The sequence below is a fragment of the Myotis myotis genome, unplaced genomic scaffold, assembly GCF_014108235.1.
Source record: "Myotis myotis isolate mMyoMyo1 unplaced genomic scaffold, mMyoMyo1.p scaffold_m19_p_13, whole genome shotgun sequence".
NCBI lineage: Eukaryota > Metazoa > Chordata > Mammalia > Chiroptera > Vespertilionidae > Myotis > Myotis myotis.
In genome coordinates, this window is record NW_023416317.1 from 51,283,467 (window position 1) to 51,307,142 (window position 23,676).

Consider the following 23,676-nt stretch of genomic DNA (forward strand, 5'->3'; position numbering starts at 1 on the left):
TAAAGGAATAAGGTTATAAAGGAATAAGACAACATAGTGGTGTTTAAAAGCAATAGCTACAGCCCTAGCCAGTTTGGCTCAGTGGATAGTGTCGACCTGTGGACTGAAGGGCCCCAGGTTCAATTCCCATCAAAGGCACATGCCGGGAGTTGTGGGCTCGATCCCAAGTAGGGGGTGTGCAGTAGGCAGCCAATCAATGATTCTCTCTTATCATTGATGTTAGTTGGTCCGACGGTTGTGGGTTATTATTAAGCTGATTAACATTATCATTGATGTTTCTCTCTCTCTCTCTCCCTTCCTCTCTGAAATCAATAAAAATATATTTTAAAAAATAAGTAAAAAATAAATAAAATAAAAGCAATAGCTACGTATTCTTTTGCACTACTGAGAGGTGGGGGCCTGTGTCCCTTCCCTTGAATCTGGACAAGCTTGTGACTGCTTTGATCAATAGAAGGAGTTGGAAATGGTGCTAGGTCAAAAAAGGCCTGCCTGGTTCTCTTGGGATGCTCACTCTGGGGAAAGTCAGCCTCCATATAAGAGCACCAAGCACCCTGAGACTGCCATGCTACAAAGGCCACATGTGGTGCTCTGGGCAACAGCCCCAGCTGAGCTCCCAGCCAACAGCCAACATCAACCCTCAGCCATGTATGTGCAATCCTGGACATCTAGCCAGTGGTACCCTTAGAAGATTCCAGCCCCCAATTTTCAAGTGACCCCTCTGCATGCATGTCTTCCCAGCTGGGGCTCCAGATGCCATGGATCAGAGAAGCCACACCCATTGTTGCCCTGCCTGAATTCCTGACCTGCAGAACCTATGAGTACAATAAAATGGTTGTTGGAAGACAATCTGTTTTGGGGGGTGATTTGTTATGCAGCAGTAACTGCAACAGACACATACAACCTGTGCATCTGTTTAAGTAATAAATTTCATATGACTTCCTCTAACAGCTTTTCAGGTTTCCCTTTACAGACCATGAGAAGGTGCCAGTTTTGGAAGATGTGCTTAGAGAAAGCAAAGCTTCCCCCTCCTCTTTCACACTCCTCACTCCAGCCAGATCTTCTTTCTGGAAAGAAGTGAACAGGCTATGTTTTCCACTCCAGAGCCACATTAACTTCTCTGAACTTACGTTCCTCTTCTATAAAATGAGAGCCAGCGAGAAATTCTCACTTCATGGATTTGTTTTTTTTGTTTTTTTTGGGTTTTTTTTTGTTTGTTTTTTTTAAATATATATATTTTATTGGTTTTTTACAGAGAGGAAGGGAGAGGGATAGAGAGTTAGAAACATCCGAGAGAGAGAAACATCGATCAGCTGCCTCCTGCACATCTCCTACTGGGGATATGCCCGCAACCAAGGTACATGCCCTTGACCGGAATCAAACCTGGGACCCTTCAGTCCGCAGGCCGACACTCTATCCACTGAGCCAAACCAGTTAGGGCACTTCATGGATTTGATGGATGATCCACGAAAGTGAAGGTGTAAACCTGCTCTGGGAACTCGTCAGCACGCTCTAAGGATACTCACTACGGCTACCTACTGCCTTTTTCCCCTGCCCACTCCACAGTCCCTCCCTTGCCTTGCTGCCCAGTACATATGGCCTGACTCTGCTGAAATAATTTTCCCAGCCCGAGCCATTAGCTCTACAGAGCCCACACAGCTGTCATCCTTCCCCCTCTAGTTTGCACCTTTCCAATAAAAGCATTGCCTCTTTTGATTACAGGAGAATTCTCCACTCTAATTGACTTCCATGCATTAAAGTTTTACTGAGATGATCTCAGAGGCTCCCAGGGGACAGGAGAAGTGCCTAGCACTGCCGCCCTTAGGGCTCTCGTTCTAGTGGAGAATTTCTAAAACTGCTCTAAATTTTGGCAAGGCACCTTCTGGGGGATATAAAGAGTATCTCAATGCAAGAGAAGCACTCAATTTCTCTCTCACCCTAGGCACGAGAGGGTGAGGGCAGCTGGGTCCCAGGATCCCTGCTATATCTCACTGCCCTCTGCCACAGGGGGCAGAACAGGTCACAGACTTGGAGATCCGGGTACCTGCATTCCTGCCCCAACTCTGTTCATGCAGACACACACAAAGTGAGAAGTGTGGTGCCTGCCCTCCATTGCAATATCCAACATTACGTGGTGTAATCAGCACTGAAAGAGGTAAGTTAGAGGAGGAGAGGAGCTGGGATTAGGGATAATCAAGCAAGGTTTCCTACTAGAAAAGAAACAAGTATTAGGCCTTTGAGAACAGTCGTAATAGTAAACACTTATATCCCGCTTGCTTTGTGCCGAATCCTGCCCGAGGCCCTTCATGGACTTGAAGGCATTCATTCCTCACAACTCTTCGAGGCAGATTCTACTTTAATTCCCTTGAACAGATGAGAAAATCATGGCATGAAAAGGCTGAGTAACTCCACTGGAAAAAGCTGAGTAACAGAGCTAGTAAATGATAGAGCCAGGGTGGGGAGCCAGAAAGTCTGACTCGCAGGCTGTGTTCTTTGTCACTCACTGTGTGGCCTTCCAATGAGAGGAGATGAGGAGGAAGAGAAAGGCCTTCGAAGCAGGAGACACAAACATGCAGAGATGGGATTCTGCTCTCTGCTTGGTGGTCAATCATGTCTTTCCTCTATCTGCCAGGTGAGGGGGGAAAAGAAATCATGCATATGGTTTTACATGCTTAAAACATTTCTAAAATGACAGGCTCAAAAATGTTATCAGTAATTACCTCTTAGAAATGGAAATGAGGGAGAGTGGAAGGAAGGGAGGGAAGCTCTTATCTTTACGCTCTCCAAATGTTAGAAAAATTTGCCTTGAATTACTTTTAGAATTCCATATTGTGAAACATGAACAAAGGAAAGACTCGCCTCCCCATACCCCCACCACGGTTCCCCTAAGGGAAACAGCTGTCAAGAGGGGAAGCTGACCAGTCAGAGACAGTCCTTGTGCTCCAGAAGTGTGCAGAGACGATGAGCCTCTGCATCCTGTCTTCTGCCCAGAGGGAGCTGGGACCTGCCCTCTGGCCAAAGGGCCCATCCTTCAGGCTCATGATGCCAGGCTGGTCCCCTACCTCTCTTTTCTCTTCTCTGAGCTTACCCAGCTTTCCACTCACCACCACGTGTTTGCAACGATCACAAAAAGAGAACCACAGAACCATGTCTTGCAATTTTTAAAAATTGAGAACTTACAAAAATTGTGAAATTCCATATAAACATCTGGATTTTTTAGTTCTTTTGACCAAACTGAAAGATGTGGGCAATTCCACGTGTGCATTCTTACCAGGCACCTTGGAAGCTGAGTTGAGGTTGCCCCTTTTGACATGACACACATTCTGCTTGCCTCCATCTTTGCCTTTGCCACTCCCCATTAAGGTCAATGCCATTTATATTGCTTCTGTGCTGTTGCTTTTCTTACAAGTGGCGGGCTTCCTTGGCTACATCCCCTGCTAGGTCCTGGTAAGTAGCTGAACCTGCAGTCTGTGGTTTAGACTGCAAATAAGTCCCAGTTGTCTCACAATTCTGTTCGTTCCAAGATCCTTGAGTGCAGGAACAAAGCTCAACACATCCTTTGCATTCCACACCTCCTCGAGGGGTAAAGCTTTTCGCTGAAGGCCTGATAAATTGACCTGTCATGGTGACGTCACAGAGTAAAGACTTGGGTTTCAATCTACCCAGGACTGGCGGAGGCCAAATCCTCCTCGCAGCTGAACGCTCGATCCTCCTCAAGAGTGCCCTGTGCTTTTATGCCTCAAAACACTGACAGGCAGGACACCGCTCTCCCCGAGGCTTATAGTTTCGCTAAATATAACTGCTGGCTTCTGCTGTCTGCCTTTACAGACAATCTGCAAACCTCTGGCTGATCTATCATCCCCTCTTGACAGTCAACTTCCCATTACATCTTTCTCCTGCTCATGCATATTATATGAATAACTTGTGTATCAACAAAAGGGGAAATCCCTTTACCTTCTACCTGATTCATTTTAAATAGTAAAAATACCCTTAAAGTCACTGTGTCATGTAAAAACTCTTTCACACCTTTCATCTCACTTAATCCTTACAGCAACCCCAGCAGAGTGGTGCAGTCGCTGTTTTAGAGATTAGGAAACCAATGCACAGATAGGTTAGGTGACTTGCCAAGCATCACACGGCCCATGTAGGACCTGACTCTAATCCAGTGACTTTTAAGGACAGGTAGAGTTGACTGATTCTCAGGACCAGTGATTATGCTGCACTTGGCCCACTCAGTCCCAGAAAAGGGTTGCAATGACAAGGGGAAAGAAAAATTCATCTCCCAAGGCACTTTTCTGCCTTAGATAAACTGTGACTGTGTTTGTTTGGGGTGATGTAACTCCTAAGTGCTTGGGGATCCACTTGTCTGGCCATGAGAGCAGAAGAAATATTTCTAAAGGACTTTGTGAGGGGCAACAGACCCCAGACATGGGACACTCCTAGGAGTCTTACTCATTGAAGAATTCAGAACCAAGACTACAAGAATCAGCAAAGGGAGCCCGACCAAAAGTGCATCTCAAATGTCACTTAAAGGCACTGAACCAACACTGTGTCTCACCTTTCTCAGCCAGGTCATGTCTCAAAGTTATGCTGACTGTTTTAACCAGTTCAGCCTGCTATAACAAATACCATAGACTAAGTAGCTTAAATAACAATCTATTTCTTACAGTTCTAGAGGCTGGGAAATCCAAGATCAAGGTCATTTCTTACCGTTCTAGAGGCTGGTGAGAGTCTCCAGTGTCTGGTGAGAGCCCACTTCCTATTATGCAGACAGCCACCTTCTTGCCGAAGAGAGAGAAGTGGGGGCAGTAGGGGTGGGGAGAGAAAGCTCTCTGGTCTTTTCTTATAAGGGCATTAATACCATCATGAGGGTTTCACCAAATTTCCTCCCACCTCCTAATACCATCATTGTGGTGGTGGTTAGGGCTTCAACACACTAATTTGGAGGTAGAGAGACAAACATTCAGTCCATAAAGCTGACCTTGGATTCCTTTTCCTCTCTCTAGAATTATTAGTACCCAAATAAATACTTTTATACTAAACAGGAGAGGAATTAATTTCACTAAAATAATCAAGTCATGCATTGATCATAAAACCAGGGCAATAGAAGCTTTTAGTCACTAAATGAGATTTCATAAAATTAAAGGGAAACACTCTAAGTCCAGAAGACATAGAGGTCTGAAAAAATCTATATATTCAAAGAAAGAAAACCTCAAGTGTCAACACCTCTCAGAACACTATTAATCTTAAATTAATAAGATTCAACAGGTAAATGTTGGGATGAAATATGTTTGAAAAGTCAAAATGTCCTCCAGGACCACAGCAGGAATAACAGGAGCTGTTGCACCCTTGTTGGCAACACATGTAGTGGAGAGCAGGTGGATAAAGGGCTGATACACAGAGAAAACAGTCAAAGAGCAGAGCGCAGCAGCACCCAGATAGCATTATCCAGAGTAGGGGGTGCCTAGCAGATAGGCTATTTTAATCAACTTGGAAAGTCTGACCTTTTCAAGAATGGGTGCATCCGGCTGTCAAGCTCCATGACATCAGCCATCAGTTATCCAATTAAATCCCTTTGTAGGAGTCCCAGACTTCATGGTTAGGTGGCTTCCAGGAGACAGTTTTCCTAAAGGTGGACTCTAGAAGCTGCCATACGGACCTAGTTCTCTTGGCAGTTTTGTTGTTCATTATCAATGAATAAATCAACATAAGCCTGACATGGGCTTTCAACATGAGACCTTACCTTTGAGAAAATTAAAGCACTTAGAAGATAATTTCCCCAGAATCCCAAAGTTACATCTACCCGCCTGTTGGCATCTGCATGCATAGTCACTGCCTTCTGTCCTATAGCAAGTTGCAAAGATGGCCACAAATTCTTCCCCTCCCAGAACTCATGTCCCATTGCAATGTAATTATGCAGCTTCTCCCATTAGGAGGTGGAATCTATTTCTCTAACTCTTGAATATGGGCTTGGCCTTATAACTTGCTTTGGCCTGTAGGACATTAGAAAATGTGATGCAAATGAAGGCTTCAGAAATATTTGCACATTATGTTTTGCCTTCCCTTGCTAAGCTTGGAAATCAGAGACCACCACGTGAACAAGTTCAAGCTAGCCTTCAGCAGACAAGAGGCCATGTGGGAAACAAAGAGGCACCCCAGTTGGCAGCCAGATAACTGCCAGATAGATGAAAGGCACATGAGTGCCAATCAGATGATCTGAGATCATCCAACTTCCAGCCAATCCACCAGCTGACCACAGCAAGCCCAGGAAAGATCAGTCAAGACAACCCACATAAGAACCAACCACCCCACTAAGCCACTAAGTTTTGGGATGGTTTGTTATGCCACAAAAGCTAACCATACACCCTTCTTTACTTTGAATGGACTCTCCATGGTCCTGTCTAGAGCCAGCCCCTTCACATGCATACATGTCTCATCCCCTCTTGTAGCTTTAGAAACACCGTTTCATCATTTCTCCCTTGCCGGAAGCCGGTCCATCCTTGCTGCTTGACACAGTCGCTGCAGGAAAGAAACATCTGCACAGCATATGTTTCAAGGGACCTGGCGTATATAGCATACTGTTCTTAATATGTTTGCTCCCCTTAGCGCTGTGTGTTTTAACCAAGGTCACCTCTCCGAGAAAGGTTGTTTCCCCAGGTAGGAATTTTTCCCTGAAGTCAGGGAGGGGATGCCTCTCCTAGAAAGGTTGTTTCCCCAGGTAGGAATTTTTCCCTGAAGTCAGGGAGGGGATGAAACTCCTTAACTAAGTGCCAGGCGGGTAGTTAATCACTACAAACAATCATGCTTAAGCTACATAATCTTTACTCCCTGGAATGGAGATAAGAAACGCCCTAACCTTTGTAATAGAAATTGACAGGATTAAAATCAACTGGGATAAATACGGATGTAACAGGACAATAAACGGCAGAACTTCGCTGGAGATCCAGACCAGAACTTGGCTGGAGATCCTGGCTGGAGATCCTGGCTAGGCTGCTGATCAACTGAACACTGTCTCCGTGTCCTTCCTTCTTCACCGACTCCGTCCACACCTTTGGGGACCCCTGGACCCGCTGGGGTTGGACCCCAGCACTCCCTTTTTCTCTTATGCAACAAAAATGTTTCCCACTTTAATGAATCATTTCTATCTACCAGGTTGCAAACATGCTGTCATTTGCTCATGTTAAAAAAACAAAATAGAAAAACTTTCTTCTGACTCCACATCCCCTGCCAGTTTCTGCCCCAATTCTTTACTTCCCTTTGCAGCAAAAGAGTTGTCTATTCTTACTTTCTCCCATTCCTTTCCTCCTGTTTTCTCTGAACCCATTCAAATGAGGCTTTTGCCTCCATCCCTGTAACAAAACTTCTCAGGTTAAGTCACCAGTGAAGTCCAAGTTATTAAACCCAATGACTATTTCCTAGTCCACATCTTTGATAACTTAGCTGCAGAAGACACAGTTGATCATTCTCTCCTTTCATATACACCTTTTTTCATGTACACACCACACTCTTCTAGTTCCCTTCCCACCTCTCTGGCAGCTCCTACTCAGTCTTCATTTCTGTGTCCTATTCTCCCCAAGACCTTACCATGTTAGTGCCCTGAGACTCCATCCTGGGAGAATCATCCCTTACTCCTCTTTCTTTCATATCACATATCCAATGCATCAAGGTAAATGTTGGGTCTACCTTCAAAGACAATCAGTCTTAACACTTCCTTTGCTTCCACCTAGGTGTAAGTGGCCACCCATTCCCACCTCAGTTATTACAACGGACTCCTAGCTGGTCTTCTGCTTCCACCTTTGCCACCCAATTTATAAAATAAATACATTAAATGTCTATATAGGGATGGGAAGGGAAGGATTTCCATAATCCCCTTCCCAAGAAAGAGAAATTATTTGCTTTAACAACCTCCTCCCATAAACGAGGGAGTTTCACTGTGATTACTATGAACTTCCCATTTTCCTAAGAGCTGGTTCACTTTATACATCTTTTATTTACATGTATTGCTTTTTGAGAAACGTGGCTGCAGTGCTAAGGAGAGGAAGAACAGCCAGTTACATCAGCAGCTGGGTTTCTCACAAAGCCCAGAGAGCAGTGTCTGTGAGCCAGCCCAGCCTTTCCATGATTCAAGTCTGGGACAAGCAGATGCAGCTCTCATGAGGAAACCTCACTCCTCTTGTGGGAAGGAGCTGGGCCAATGATCTGGAGCCAGGGTTGCAATCGCTGCTAACGAAAAACACAGCATGTTCAAAATGCTTTCATGCCTAGTGGGCCCGATATGCTCTTCTAGAGTACAATTAAGGAGTTCTTTATAAAAAAGCTTTTTGATAATCGGTCCTGGGAAAAGATCACTTTAAGTGAATCTATTTAAATGGGAAGCAAGAGCTTATAGTAAATAGTAGGAATTAGGGGGAATGTGAATTGGGGCTTTATCTTTAAAAGAATTAAAAATTATCATAGTGAATTTCTTTTATATTTAACCACATTTTTATTATAACTGCAACTGTGAACTCATTTTTAGATCACAACAGTGAATCAAGACATGTTTTGGGAATGCTTTTTTCTGAAAAAAAAAAAATTGTAAGATAGCAAAATATGACACCTGTCACTTCTCATTTGACCTTCACAGAAAGGTTGTAAAGAAAGGAAATTTTGCACAATAGTCAAAGGCTTTATCTCTTTTCCCCAGGATCTTCTAATGTTTTGAATTTCTGATCATCCCTTTCTGAAGCCTCCAGTATGTCATCATCTATGCTGATTCTCTTTCTCTCAGTTGTGACCAAACTCTGCCAAACCTTCATTTCTTGGAGATTTCCTAATAATTATTGAATCAGTCCTCCACCATCACTTTCATTACCTTAGTAAAATCCCACATCTTTTGCAAGATTGGCAAATTCACTTTGCAACTGGTTGGCATAGTAATCACAGTGAAACATCTGACATTATTGTTGGGGGAAGATGGATGCCAGTGTTAAGCCAGAGGGAGGTGTGAAGGGGGGGACTAGCTTTATAAGAATTTGTTACTAAAAATTTCAGGTTGGGTGACTTTCATTTTGGGGATTCCTATAGTAAGTGTTTTGATAATGAGGCTCCCCTGTGCTCACGAACAGGAGTTAGCACTGCAGTTTCTGGGTAAAAGGACTATACCGGGAGAAGTGTGAGTGGTCCATCCCTGCTAAAGGTGGTCACCTGCAACCTATGTGATGCTGGCTGAGGACCGAAAGGTCCATCCAGGCTGTGGTTTCCAGACCCTGTGTGTTTAAGCCTTAAGGCTGTGTTCAACACCTAAAGCTAAAGTACTGAAAAACAAACAAAGAACAAAATCCCACAAATATTTGCTTCGTGACTACTGCCATCTGCTGAGGTTAGGCTTCAGTTCTGATTTTACTGTCCACATTACAACCAACTGCAATGGGGGCGTTGCAGTTTCTGACTTGGGTAGGTTTTTCCGTTTATAACCAGCCTCTTCCAATCACACCTGAGTTTATGTTAATGGGGTGATTTTTGGAAAGTCCCTCAGGGTGGGGGATGGTTGACAGGGAGTACCAACGATGTGATTAGAGGGTTGGGACTTTCAGCCCCACCCTCTGACCTCTGGAGTCATCACTAAAGGCCAAAGATTTAATCAATCACGACTCCATAACGAAGCCTCCACAAGAAGCCAAAGGACAGAGTTCAGAAAGCATCCAGGTTGTCACCGACCGGAGGTGCTAGGAAGGTAGTGTACCTGGACAGGGCATGGGAGCTCCACACCCCTTCCCCCATACCTTGTCCTATGCATCTTTTCCACCTGGCTGTTCTTTATAATTGCATGCTTTATAATAAACCACTAAATCCTCATCTCGTGCAGTAGGAAGTCAACAGATGATTACTAACTCTGAAAAAGAAGATAGAGAAATAATCCTGTCATTTAGAGATATGGAATGAAATAAATCATAAAAGCCTGAGAAAGTAAGTGGAAGTGGTAGCCTCTGGGGAGGGGGAAATGGTGAAGAGGGGGCTGGTGTTTCCCAGGAAGTCCTATAGAGCTATCTGACTTTAATAATGTATAATTTTAAGATAAAAACTGAAAAAATAAAAAATATAATACAAATAGAAATTCTAGTATTTTTTCTTGACCTCAATTTTTTTGTTTTTTAAAAATATATTCTTTTATTGATTTCAGAGAGAGAGAGAGAGAGAGAAACATCGAAGAGAGAGAATCATTGATTGGCTGCCTCCTGCACACCCCCTACTGGGGATGGAGCCCACAACCCAGGCATGTGCCCTGACTGGGAATCAATCTGTGACCTCATGGTTCATAGGTCAACCCTCAACCACTGCGCCACACTAGCGGGCTTGACCTCAACTTTGAAAACATTGCCCTGGCAGGTCTGGCTTAGTTGGTTGAGTGTCCTCCCATGCACAGAGAGGTTGCCAGTTCAATTCCCGGTCAGGGCACATGCCTGGGTTTGGGATGCCCAGTAGGGAGCAAGCAGGAGGCAGGTAACTGATCAACATTTCTATCTCTCCCTCTAACATCAATTTTTTTAAAGTTTTATTTCATAAAAGAGAGAGAGAGGGCAGTTTAGTCTTTTGAGTCAGAGACCACAATCACAGTACATTTGGGATTTCAAATTTTTATTTAAGAAGCGGAAAATTCTCAATCTGGGGAAGAGGCATAAAAGAATCATAAAGCAGGGTTGCTGAGAAGGGATACATGTGGCTTGAAGAAAAACCACTGTTCATTTGAGAATCACTAATATTTTTAAGAAACAGAGAAGATAGAGTCAAGAGGATGGTTTGTGGTTCTAGGTCTGCCACTTACTCATCTAACAAAGCACTTGGTCTCCATTTCCTGTTGAATAAGAGGGCTGCACTTGATGGTCACCAAGATTACAATTAAGTCTGAAAATTATGTTATGTTCTCCCAATACTATTCTGAATAGCAAAAACAGGTCAGACTGATCTAGACAAGGTAACTCTTTTATCTTTAAAATAAAAATAAGAACATTTTAGAAAAAAATATTTGGTCTTTGAGATTTACAAAGTAAATAATACATAATTCTATTTGTTGAATAAAATTAGTATACTGGCTATGGCTTCTTTACATGCAAATGCCATGATGTTTTTATTTGGGCTCCCTGCCACCAGCTTCCCAGCTTCCTAAATTCTATTTAAGATGCTGTTTTCTCTTCCTGATCTCTATGTGGCTCAGAAAAAGGAAGTATGCTTAAGTAATAAGTGATGATCCTCATCTCTTACTTTTGCTTATGTTCATTTCTATGGTTTTTACTGCAATTATGTTTCTTTACTAAGGATGGCTAAAAATGTATCTGCAGTAAGAGCTTATAAATGCAAAGGTAAATGCTTGATTAGCTGCAATTAGAGACCCGTGAAAATAAATACCAGGTGACAATTTGCACTGATCATCAAAGAGCACTAATGGAGGTGAGAGGGAGCAACCTTTTCTTTTAAAAAATAACCAGATAACAGAAAGTTCTCAATAACGTCACCACTTAGAGAAAACCACCTTTGATAGACTGCATCATTAACAGTGTCTTCCAATTCTCCTTTTCTTGGCAGATATCGCAAAAGTCGCTATATCTGAGACATGTTCAAAGGCTTAGCACACATACAAACTCACATACACCAACTTTGTATGTGCCATAACTAGACTATGGAGGAAACACGGTCCCTGCCAGAAATGAGACAGAGAGGAAGCAAGGAGAAGGAAGTTCCCTGGCTTCCTTTCTTTTTCTCCAATCCCCCAGGAGTGCCTCCCATTGGCTGAACCTGCCGGAGGCCAGCTGACATGGGGGTCTGGAAAATGAAGCTTGCAGGGGGCAAGCCCCAGGCAATCATAGAAGGGACAGGGCGAGGCATAAAGCACAGGATCAGCTCGGTCCACCCTTCATTCTCATCCTCCAACCCATACCTCACGCTCACAGAGTCGCTCTGTGCTTCTATCTGCCTGACATTAAGGGCTCCAATATAACTGACTTACCACCAGGTGTCTGGCTTTTCCCTCAAGGGAATGATGTCATAGAAGGGGCTAAGCATTGGCCTTTGCTGTTGGCATATTGTACACTAAACAGTGGCAATAGCCAGAACGATCTTAGTGACAAAAAGTCTATGCCTGGCGTAAATTCCTAATGTCATGGCCACTTTATACATTCAGTGAGCAACTGTGTGGCTGAAAAAAGATACCCAACTTAGATCCACAGGACGGTCACCTTGAGAGATCAAATCTAAAGGGCAATTGTACATGTTCCCCAGAGAACCTGCGCTCATTATCCACAGCAGAAAGCCCGCTCCTGTATGCCTCCTGGATGCGGCTGTCCTCCTTCCTGTCTCCCTGTCCCTGCTTTTTCCTGTGCTTCCTCAGACTACCTCCTAAATAAACCATTTACACCAAGACTTGCCTCAGAACTTGCTTTCTGGAGGAACACAGACTAACACAGACATGCATGTATTAGATTATCCTAGCAATTGTACTGTTCACATCCTCTAAGCAGCAGTTCTCAAATCTCATTTCATATTGTCATAAACTAGAGAAAAATAACATCAAAATTTCTTGGAATTGTCATATTTTTTAAATCCAGATTTAATGAGAGACTTTATTTGGAAAGGATTACTGCAAGGGGGTGGGGGGGGAGGGACCTTCCAATAGGTGGAGGAGGTCTACTGCATAGGGAACTCTGACCATACATACCATCTCCAGTGTTAAGCAAAAAGAATTTTTCATTTACAGTAGAGAGGAGTAAACAAGACTAGAAAAACAAGAGTGGCCTGGTGGGATAGCAGGTCAGAGAATGTTTAACTCTGAGGTCAGCCTTTTCTCAGGAGAGGTTAAGGAGTTCGCTGTGTACCGGTTCTTGCTGAGAGTGGGACCAAACTCAGGGACCTGGCAGAAGGAGAGGATCTTAACCACAGTTCGGTTAACCAGCATTTTGTCCTGATTGCTCAATGGAACAAGCAGTTCAGCTAATTATTTATGAAGCCAAGAATGGGAACTTCAAGGGTCTGTGTCTGGCCTTGTCTTAGGTAAATGAGGGGGCCTACACCTAAGTCATATGGACAACGATGGTTCTTTGCAGTGTCTTTTCCAGAACACAGACAAGGCTGTGTGTGTGTGTGTGTGTGTGTGTGTGTGTGTGTGTGTGTGTGTTTCTTAACTGTCACTGTTTTCCAGGAACAAAGGGCTCAGATAAAATTCACCATTGTCAAGAAGGAGCCTAGACTACAGTATTTTCTAGAAGATCCCCAGGTAATAGATTATAACAGACTTGAGATAATCAGAGTGTGTGGTCCTTATTCAGATTCTAATTCAAACAAAGCGATTTTTTAAAATGACATTTATGAAACAGTTGAAGATTTTAATACTGAATCTTTGATGAAGGAATTACTGTCATTTTAGGTGTGACAATGATATTGTACTAATGAATTTATTTTATTTTATTGTACTAATGAATTTACTTTAAAAATGACTATGGTATTGTGGTTATGGTCTTTAAAGACAGTTCTTAATTTTTAGAGCTATTCACCAGAGGAAATATTTATAGATTAAATGATATGACTTCTGGAATTTGCTTCAATATGAAAAGGGGGAAAGTGGGTGGGGAATTTGTTGGTCATGAATTGTTGAGTGCTGAAGTTGGATGGTGGGTCATGTGAGTTCATCAGACTAGTCTATTTTGCATGTGTTTGAAATAAAAATGGTTTTCTAAAGGAGCTCCCAAATAGCTTTTAATATGCAGACTGTTGAAAACTGCTTTTCATAGTCCTACTTTTTGTCTGCTCAATCGTCAAAACCAGAAAGAGGTTTGCCATGACTATCTTTCCATCTATTTCTCCTTGTATTTTCCTCAATGCTTGATTTACATATTTCATTATTTACCATTTGTCACACTAAGGTTTATGAAAGATTGCCTTTTTTCTTTAAAAAAAAAAAAAAAGATATATGCCCTTGGCAAAAGCAAAGAAAAAATCAAGCAGTATATAAAGGTATACAGTGAAAAATAGGTCCCCCTTTTGTCTCAGATTCCTCTCCCCAGTGTCAGCCACAACTACCAATTTCTTCTGTCTCCACTGAGGAACAGTCGATGTGTATATGAACATATGCATGTACATACGTACATATACTTGAATGTCCTTTTTTATACATCTTTGGGACCCCAGTATTTTATACTCTGTTAGATCCTTGCATTTATCATTTCAATCTTATACAGAAAATTGCTTCAATCAATGGAAAATTGTACAGTAGCAGAGCCTGCATCATTACTGATCCTTTTTCTATGAGCTATTTTATAATTCTGCAAATTACCCATAACTGATAACAATGCAGAATAATTCCTATCAATTTACATGCAAATCGATTCTGTCAGATGGAGAGATATCCTTACCCACTCGTGGAAAAAGTTTTGCCCCCATCCAAGCATTCGCTGTAACATTCCTTTACTCCATGTGATTTGTGCTTCCTTGACTTCTCCTTTGAACTAACCATGACATCGGCCTAGTTCCTTCATCGTAAGCAAAATGAAATCTTCAACTTATGTTCATTTTATACCTGCACAAAAGTCATGATTTTGCTTTTTAATTTTTAAAATATATTTTTATTGATTTCAGAGAGAAAGGGAGAGGGAGAGGGAGAGAGAGACAGAAACATCAACGAGAGAATCATTGATTGGCTACCTCCTGCACGTCCCACACTGGGGATGGAGCCTTCCCACAACCCAGATATGTGCCCTGATCGGGAATCAAACTGTGACCTCCTGGTTCATAGGTTGACACTCAACCACTTAGCCACACCTTTGGGCCTTTTTTCTCTTTTTTAAGAATTATTCTTTAACAATACTCATTCAGCAAACAGGTTGAGCATACAATTCACTGGATGTGAGGAAAACTCAATTTTATTTTTGCCTCTCATTGCCCTGTGTGAATAACTATCTAGAAGTATCAATAACTCTGACCTGTACCAATGATTTGCTTCAAGAATGCCTCAATAAATATTCCTCTACTTGTATTTTTAAGTCAAATGTAATTACACTTGTAGGATGAATTTATAAAAGAGGAACTGCTAATTCTACTCTCCAAAAAGATTATACTGATTTACCCTCCCACTAAGACTGTATAAAATCATGGGTTTTCCACCTTCTCTGAACACTGTACATTATCAAACTTTTAGATCTTTTTCAACCTGGTAGATGAAAAATGAAATCTAATTTAAGTGTTTCCTTTATCATGAATGAAATTAAGTTTATTTTCAGACAATGTAAGCCATTTTCTTTTCCTGTATGTAAGCTGTCTGTTTATGTCCTTTGCCTATTTTGTTTTCCAACTGTGTTATGGTATTTTTCATAGTCACTTAGAAGCTCTCCTTCTATACTAAGGAAATTGGCTCTTTGTCATGTGTCGCAAATACATTTTTCTACAGAGGGGCCAGGGCAACCATGAAGAAACGACACAAGGAAGCATAGTACAACTCAGTGGGTTCCGGATGTGGCTGCGTAGAGAAAGGCTGCCTCTCTCACATCTCTTCCTGCCCTCCAGATGTGATTGAGCTGTTACCTTCTAATTCACAGCAGATCAGCAATGAAGATCTAACAGGAGTGCAAGAAAAAGGGTGCATTGAACAGTCACCATGGAAACTGCCCCTCCCACAGCATTTACCATTCAAAAGCTTCTGCAGGCATTCATGTACAACAAATTAGCAAAGGAAGATTTACAGACTCACAACCCTAATTTTGAATGCACTTTGAAGGTGTTTAGAGGCATAAAGAATGCCTGTGGTTTTTGTAGGGCGATTACTAGGGGAAAATTGTCTTCAGTTCCAGCTTCTGCAGAGGATAATTGGTCAAAACACTAGAGTGTATTTTGTTTTTGCTGTACTTTTCCTTCCTTCCCAACCTTGTGCTGATGATTGCCGGTCCGTCGTGTTGCTGATCTCAGAAGTGCTTTGTATTACTGGGCCTTAAACAGAAGCTCTTAAAGACTACCCCCGATCTAGCCTTTAGTGAGAGCCCATGCTCCCTGAAGAAGTTGAGCTGTGAATCTGGGTGGGAAAAGGAGTGCAGGGGACAAATGAATTCTCTTTGTAGGTCAGAGAAGAAGTCAGTAAAAGCAGGAGGGGTTCTGCAAGGTGAAGGACTGTGACTACTGTTGAAAGCATCCAGGTTGGTGACAGAACCTGGTCAATGATGGCAGGTGATCTGAGGGAGGTGGGGCCTGGACACTGGGATTTCTAGCTGTCACAAAAAAGCCCAGTCCCAGAGGCCTGTTCACTTTCAAAGGACACTGGGCATCTCAGCTGTAACCAGTGTAGCCTGAGGATTGTTGGTGCCTCCAGTATATGACCCCTGGGATTGATGAGTAACCTGAGAGTGGGTTACAGTAGCCAGAGAGCCTTAACAATGACTGAGGTTTACTTTTCCATCATTTTGGTTGGCTGTGAGCTCAAATTATAATTAATTTTAACAATCTAATATGACACCCTATATAATAAAACCCTAATATGCAAATTGGCCCAACAGCAGAACTACCAATTGCTATGATGTGCACTGGTGATCAGTGCACTCCCACAGGGGGAGCGCCGCTCAGCCAGAAGCCAGGCTCATGGCTGGTGAGCGCAGCGGCAGGGGCGGAGCCTCTCCCACCTCCGCAGAAGTGCTAAGGAGGCAGGCAGACATCCCCCAAGGGGTCCCGGACTGCAAGAGGGCACAGGCCGGACTGAGGGACCCCCCCACCTCCCTGCATGAATTTCATGCACCAAGCCTCTAGTCTTTACATATCAGTTTGTGGGATAATATTCATACCCACTGTACTTCTGTGGCCTGGCATTTTAGGAAGCCTCACTCAGTTCAGCTCCTGTATAAAAGTCCCACCACAAAAAATTACATTTGTGATTTTAGGGGATCAAATAGATTTCTTAAAAAGGTACTTTGGTTGTGGCATTTTATCAGCAGGAAATATGTATTAAATTTTAAGGTCTGACTTGTCAGATTAGAGAAGGTCCAAAATCAAGGATGGCCTGAATGGTTCTCTACTGCCCTCCAGTGGATAAGTTAGACAAAAGTTGAAACATTTTTGGAATGGAAAAGAGACTGGTTTGTATTTCTAATACTGTAAAAAACATAGACACGTAAAAAATATATACAGAAAGAGATAAAAGAACTAACTAACGGCTATTTTTTCCCAGTGTGTTAAAAACTAAATGCACTGTGGAATGATGAGCCATTTAATACCTTGCCTTCTAAGACTGTATTAAAGAGTTATAAGGAAACCCTAAAGAACCTTAGAGAACCATTAAAGAGTTATAAGGAAACTAGTGGCTCAGTGCACGAAATTCATGCACGGGGGAGGGGGTGTTCCTCAGCCCAGCCTGCACTCTCTCCAATCTGGGACCCCTCGAAGGATGTCCTACTGCCAGTTTACAGGGATCGGGCCTAAACCAGCAGTCGGACATCCCTCTCGCAATCCGGGATTGCTGGCTCCTAACCACTCAACTGCCTGCCTGCCTGATTGCTCCTAACCACTCTGCCTGCCGGCCTGCTCACCCCCAACGGCCCCCCGCCGCTGGCCTGCTTGCCCCCAAATGCCCCCCACCACCAGCCTCATCACCCCCAACTGCCCCCCGTGCCAGCATCCTTGCCCCCAACTGCCTCCCCTGTCAGCCTGCTCACCCCCAACTGCCTCCCCTGCTGGCTTGCTCGCCCCGACCCTCCCTCCCCACTGGCCTGCTTGCCCCCAACTGCCCCCCTGCTGGCCTGCTCACTCCAAACTGCCCCCCCCCACTGTCCTGATCACCTTCAACTGACCCCCAATGATGGCCTGCTTGCCCCCAACTGGCCCCCCTGTTGGTCTGCTTACTCCCAACAGCCCTGCCCCCCACCAGCCTGATTACCCACAACTGCCCTCCCCTCTTGGCCTCTAACCACCTCTACCTCGGCCCCACCACCATGGCTTTGTCCAGAAGAATGTCCAGAAGGTCTCCTGGAAGGTCTCCCAGTCTAATTAGCATATCACCCTTTTATTAGTATAGATTATGCACCTTCTCAATTTCTCCACAAATCTGATTGATATCATGACCAGCTTGCACAAAGAAGTTTCTTTATTTAGCACTTCTGCATTAAGATTCTATTCTTTTTAAAGTTGATCTTTTTAAAAAATATTTTACTTATTTTTTTTGAGAAAGAGAGAAACATCAATTTGTTGTTCCACTTACTTATACATGCATTCGTTGAATCTTGTTTATGCCCTGACCAGAGATCGAACCCGCAACCTTGGTGTATCAGGGCAATGCTTTAACCAACTGAGCTACCTGGCCAGAGCTATTAATCTTTAAAGTATCCAATTGAGTCCAGCTGGTGTTGTTCAGTGGTTGAGCATCGACCTATGAACCAGGAGGTCATGGTTCAATTCCAGGTCAGGGCACATGCCCAGGTTGTGGGCATGATCCCCAGGGGGAGACATGCAGGAGGCAGCCAATCAATGATTCTCTCTCATCATTGATGTTTCTATTTCTATCTCCCTTCCTCTCTAAAATCAATAAAAAATATATTTTTTAAAAATCTCTATATGTAAAAGCCTAAGTGACTGTTATGACTGGTTGACTGAATGCCTGGTCAACCGGTCACTATGATGACACACTGACCACCAGGGGACAGACACTCAACGCAGGAGCTGCCCCCTGGTGTTCAGTGCACTCCCACAGCCAACCTCCTGCGGATGGCCAACTCCCATGGTCCCTCCCCCTCCTCGCCCCGCCTCCCCACCCTTGGCCAGCCGCCTTGATCAGCCCCTACTGATAGCTGGCCAGGCCAAGGGACCCCACCCATGCACGAATTCATGCACCAGGCCTCTAGTAAATAAATAAAAAATAAAGTATCCAATTGAATGCATTAATCACTAGCAGACAGTAGTAGTTACACACCAAGCCTCTACATGATTTTGTGTTTTTAAACACATTTTTAAAACCTATTAATTCCTCTAAATAATGAAAACAAAAGAACACTAAAGCATTCATGCCCACCCCCACTCTGGTGATAGCAAGTCTGCAAGGCCATACCTGGTTACCTTCCCTTTGCTCACTAAGCAGATTGATTGTGGAGCCAGAAAACATGTATTTAAAGCATGAGGACAATCTGTAAAAAGGCCTGATCACAAATCTTTCTCCAGGCTATTGAGAAAAAGGGAGAAGGCAAGAACCAAAGATAAGACATTTCAAGCTGGTTTGAAAACTTTAAAAAGTGATGAAGCCTATATTACATAAAATTTATGAGACAACCTACTCTAGGAAATTATAACACTAGCAATGTTTCCTGAACCAGGTGATGATTAAAAATAATACCTAAAATATATTGATGATTTCCCACATCTAAGTACTGTGCTAAGATTGTTTCATTTACCTTGAGATAGGTAATGCTTTTATTCCACTTTACAGATAAAGAAACCTAAGTTAATTATTTGCTCAAGTAACTGGCAGAGGGAAGGACCAACCTCCAGAGCAAGATTTAACAAGAACAAGCCTGGTTTATTTGGAAACAGAAGCCTTCTAGAATTCATACTTGCTTTTATTTTTCAAAAATACATTTTTATTGATTTCAGAGAGGAAGGGGGAGAGGGAGGGGAAGGAGGAGGAGGGAGGGAGGGGGGGGGAGAGAGAGAGAGAGAGAGAGAGAGACATCAATGAGAGAATCAATGATCAGCTGCCTACTGCCCCACACCAGGGATGGAGACCGAACCCAGGCACGTGCCCTGACCGGAAATCAAACCATGACCTCTGGTTCACAGATGGATGCTCAACCACTGAGCCATGCCGGTCGTGCTTCATATTTACTTTTAAATTTTACTGCATTTTTATTTAACATGTGTGTGCATTTTTTTTGTCAGAATGTCAAAAGTTTTCATGTTGTCGTTAAGCGGAGTTCTACAAATCTGAGAACAATATAATAGGTGTCAAGCCTTCTTACATTTTGAATAGAGATGCCAATCTTTCTATGCAGGAAATGCCAAGAGGAATTTTAACAGGATAAGCCTCCTGGCAGTTACACAGGAGAAGACAAAGAATTAAATGGAGATTGATGAGGCTGGTGGTGGAAATATCTTTGTAGAGTTGTGAAGGTACTCTGACATTTCCCCTCCTTGTGGAGAAGGAAGGATGCATTAGTTATCTATTGCGGCATAATAAATTACCCTACCATTAGGACACTTCCAACAGTAAACATCTATTATCTCATACAGTTCCTGCAGATCAGGAATGTAGGATCAGTTTGGCTGAATGGTGCTGACTCAGAGTTTCTCAAAAAGTTACAGTTGAGATGTCATTTGATTAATCAAGCTGAGGTCACATGCACGCATTCTTGCTGTAAGAAGGCTAGAAAAAAAGAAGTGAGCGACTGTCTTTTTCATTTTCTGTAAGCAGTGCTCACCACCACCAAGATACATAGTGGGGAACTCCTCCAACACAGAAAGAGAATTCAAATGATGAACAGCAGTAAATAAAACCACAAAAATGTCAAAGAAATCATCCTTTTAGCTGCCCAACACCAATATAACCACCGCTTTCAATGTTTATTATGTCAAAAAAAAAAAAAGGTGTCACTTAGAATATTGCAGCTATCCTTGATACAATCAAAGGTGTACTCACTCTGTCACCCTCTGAGGAAGTCAATCAATGTTTCATCAGTTACCACATCCATCCATCCATTTCTAAGCTTAGAACCTCAAGGTGATATCCATTCCTCTGTAACTTAGGGACTAAATACCAAAATTTACCAATAATAGCACGCCCTACAAACAATGGTGAAGTAAAAGGTAAAGGAAGAAAATAAAAGTTAAAACATATAAAAGTATACATGATCTATAGTAATAAAAGCAATAATAATATGCTAATTAGACCGGACAGCCAAAAAGACCTTCTGGAGGAAGTCGGGGCCTCGAGGGCCAAGGCAAGCCGCCACAGCTGCGAGGGCCAAGCCCCTTGCATCAGTTTCGTGCATCGGGCCTCTAGTACGTTAATAAAGGAAATGCAAATAGAGATGAAGCTCTCATTTCTTTCCCTGATCATGAGGATTTTACCTCCATTATGATGTCCTTGCTTTACCAGCCATTGTGTGTTCCCTTTACCTTCAACTAACACCTTCATTTCTAAGGAATCTGAGTGTCCGATTTCTAAGCAATCTGGGTGTTTATGTATACCAGCAAACCTATTTCTGCTTGGTTATCAGGGTTAATCACTCCCACCGATACCATAACCTTGTTCTTCCCCTTCTCTTGACTATCCAGTGACACAAGACATACAAAATAAATAGCAGACTCAGCTCCAAATCAATGGAACCACTGTTCAGCCTTTGTTTGAAGAATTCCTTTCTTTAGAATATAAATGTTCCACATTCCCTCCTGCCATGAGACCGTTCCCTCTCCTTGCCTAGTTAACTCCTCAGATCTTGACTCAAGGATCATTTCCTGTCTTATAACCATCTTTCTTCATTGAAATTAACCTCTAAACTAGGGAGGCCCAGAATCTCAAAGAATGGCAGTTTAAAAAACAAAAAACAAAAAACCCTCTAAGTGGGGGTCACTAGGTATATTTCTTTGTTCCTAAATCCATCAAATTTTGCTTATGGAACTGTGGTGGTTTTAAAAACATATCCACAAGTTCTTTTGACACTTCTACCATTAAAAAGGAGTCTGCTTAGATATAACCACCTTTAGTAAGTCCTAATAAACTAAATGTAGTTTGAAGTGATGCAGCAGAACTTCCACTGGTAGTTTAGAAAAGGCATTAATTAGTGTCCACCCGAATTTCTCTTTTTTGGGATGCCTGCCCTTGGAACCCAGCTACCATGTTGTAAGGAACCTACCAGCATCTGGAAAGGCCATGAGTAGGTGTCGTGGTACAGATTCAGCATCAGTCACCGGACAGTGAAGGAGTGAGTGATCCATTAGATGGTTTCGAGCCCCCAATTTTCAGCTGCTCCAACTGAATCATGGGAAAAGTAGAACACAGCTAAACTGTCCCCACTGAGCCCTGCACAAATTACAGATTTGCAAACAAAGCACATTTTGTAGTTGTTTTTAAACCACTAAGTTTTGAGGTGGTTAAAGAGCAATATAGGAACAGGAAGAAAGAGTGCCAAATATTGGACACTAGTTCAAAGCATACACTGCATCCTAGAAGTCACATCAAATAGGGTTACCTCCCAGAAGGCACCATAACTAAGGCTTCAATAAGACCGGGTGCTTCTAGGAGACAGAATATACAATTAGACCAATGAATTCTATGGACATGAGCCCACTGTACTGCCTTTCATTACAGAGTGAGTTTCTTGGTCAGAAGCATTATGGTGTCAGACACAACAACAGGCTAGGAAGCATTCTGTAAGTCCCCAGATGGTGGTGCTGACAGAAGCGCGGCAAGCAGGGAAAGCAAATCTAAATCTAATGTGTTTCAGAGAGGACAAATAACTATTCCCCCAACGACTGGGAAGGGCCAATGGAATCAACTTGCCTCCAGGTGGTTGGCTGATCCTCCTGGAGCATGGGGTATATCACCAGCTCAGGATGGGTCACTGCTGCTGGCAACCTCAACATTCAGCAATGGCTCGGTGATCCCAAGCACAGCTCAATCCTGCCTATCATTTGCCTTTTTTTCCGTAATTCCACTGAGCCTGAGAAAAGAGGCTAAGTGTCATCCACACAGGGGTTCATGTCATCCATATTGTTCTCCAGATTTATCCTGCAAGGTCCAGAATATCCCTTTCCAAGTATGCCTTATCACCAGTTCTCCAATCTTATTCTTCCCATGTCCTTGACTAACTGGCCAATTAGTCTTTGGCCATGAATTACTACCAAAGGCCATTTCTCCTTTCAGGCAACGTGAATTTCAAGACATCCCTCTGGACATTCTGTCCATTAAACGGACTTCACAACTTTAATGTTCTTCAGGTCCAAAGTGGGAACACAACCACCTAACAGTCCATTTCTGGCAGGCATGCGTATATTGTCCTGAGGAACTTGGTGCCTGGCACAGCATGGGTAGCCAATAGGTATTTTTTAAATAATCTTTTAAAATGCAGATTACGTCCCTTCCCTGCTTAAAGCCAATAGCTTCCCACTGACATTAAAGATCCTGCTAGGCATGGCCTCTGTATACACTCCTTCCTCTTCTTCTCTGTACTCTAAACCTTGGCCCTAATTCCTGGGATGTTCCAAGCGCCCTCCTGCCACAAGATCTTTGCTCAGACTGTTCCCGCTCCTTGCCTAGTTAACGCCATCCCCAGATCTTGACTCAAGGATCATTTCCTGTATTATAACCATCTTTCTTCACTGTAATTATCTCCAGATTCATTTATATGTTTAATTCCTGTCTTACCCAGGACCCTAAACTCTATGACGATGTGCACTTAACACTGATTCCCTGCACCTAATATAGTGCCTGATACTTAATAGGTGCTAAATAATATTTGGATACACAAATAAATGTGTCTATAATAAAATGCAGTACAGGTAATTTACCTACAAGTTATCACCGCCAGTTTTGCTTAAGATGCTTCCTGCCATTATTTTCTACTCTTCTAACTTGCATTTCTTTATTAATTTAAAAAGGCATTTGTTTAGACAAGAACTTTCCTAAGCATTATATCTATCCTAGCACTATGCAAAAAAAAAGTGAATACATATGAAACTTTAAATATACTAATA

At 42.8% G+C, this 23,676-nt stretch overlaps 1 protein-coding gene and 1 long non-coding RNA gene across 2 annotated transcripts in view; both read right to left on the reverse strand.

Moving 5' to 3' along the window:
- Nucleotides 1-2,622, reverse strand: part of SCN11A (sodium voltage-gated channel alpha subunit 11) — an 87,244-nt gene extending 84,622 nt beyond the window's left edge. Inside the window, exon 1 of the mRNA XM_036333196.1 lies at nucleotides 2,502-2,622. Within this exon, the coding sequence (XP_036189089.1) occupies nucleotides 2,502-2,569 (68 nt within the window). The 5' untranslated portion in view covers nucleotides 2,570-2,622. The remainder of the gene's footprint in view (nucleotides 1-2,501) is intronic.
- A 7,139-nt stretch (nucleotides 2,623-9,761) lies between these two features.
- Nucleotides 9,762-21,479, reverse strand: LOC118668355. Its single transcript, XR_004971634.1, has 3 exons — nucleotides 20,621-21,479; nucleotides 14,379-14,542; nucleotides 9,762-9,871 (listed from the first exon to the last, which is right to left on the reverse strand). It is a non-coding gene; the product is annotated as an uncharacterized LOC118668355 (long non-coding RNA).
- Nucleotides 21,480-23,676: the final 2,197 nt, after the last annotated feature.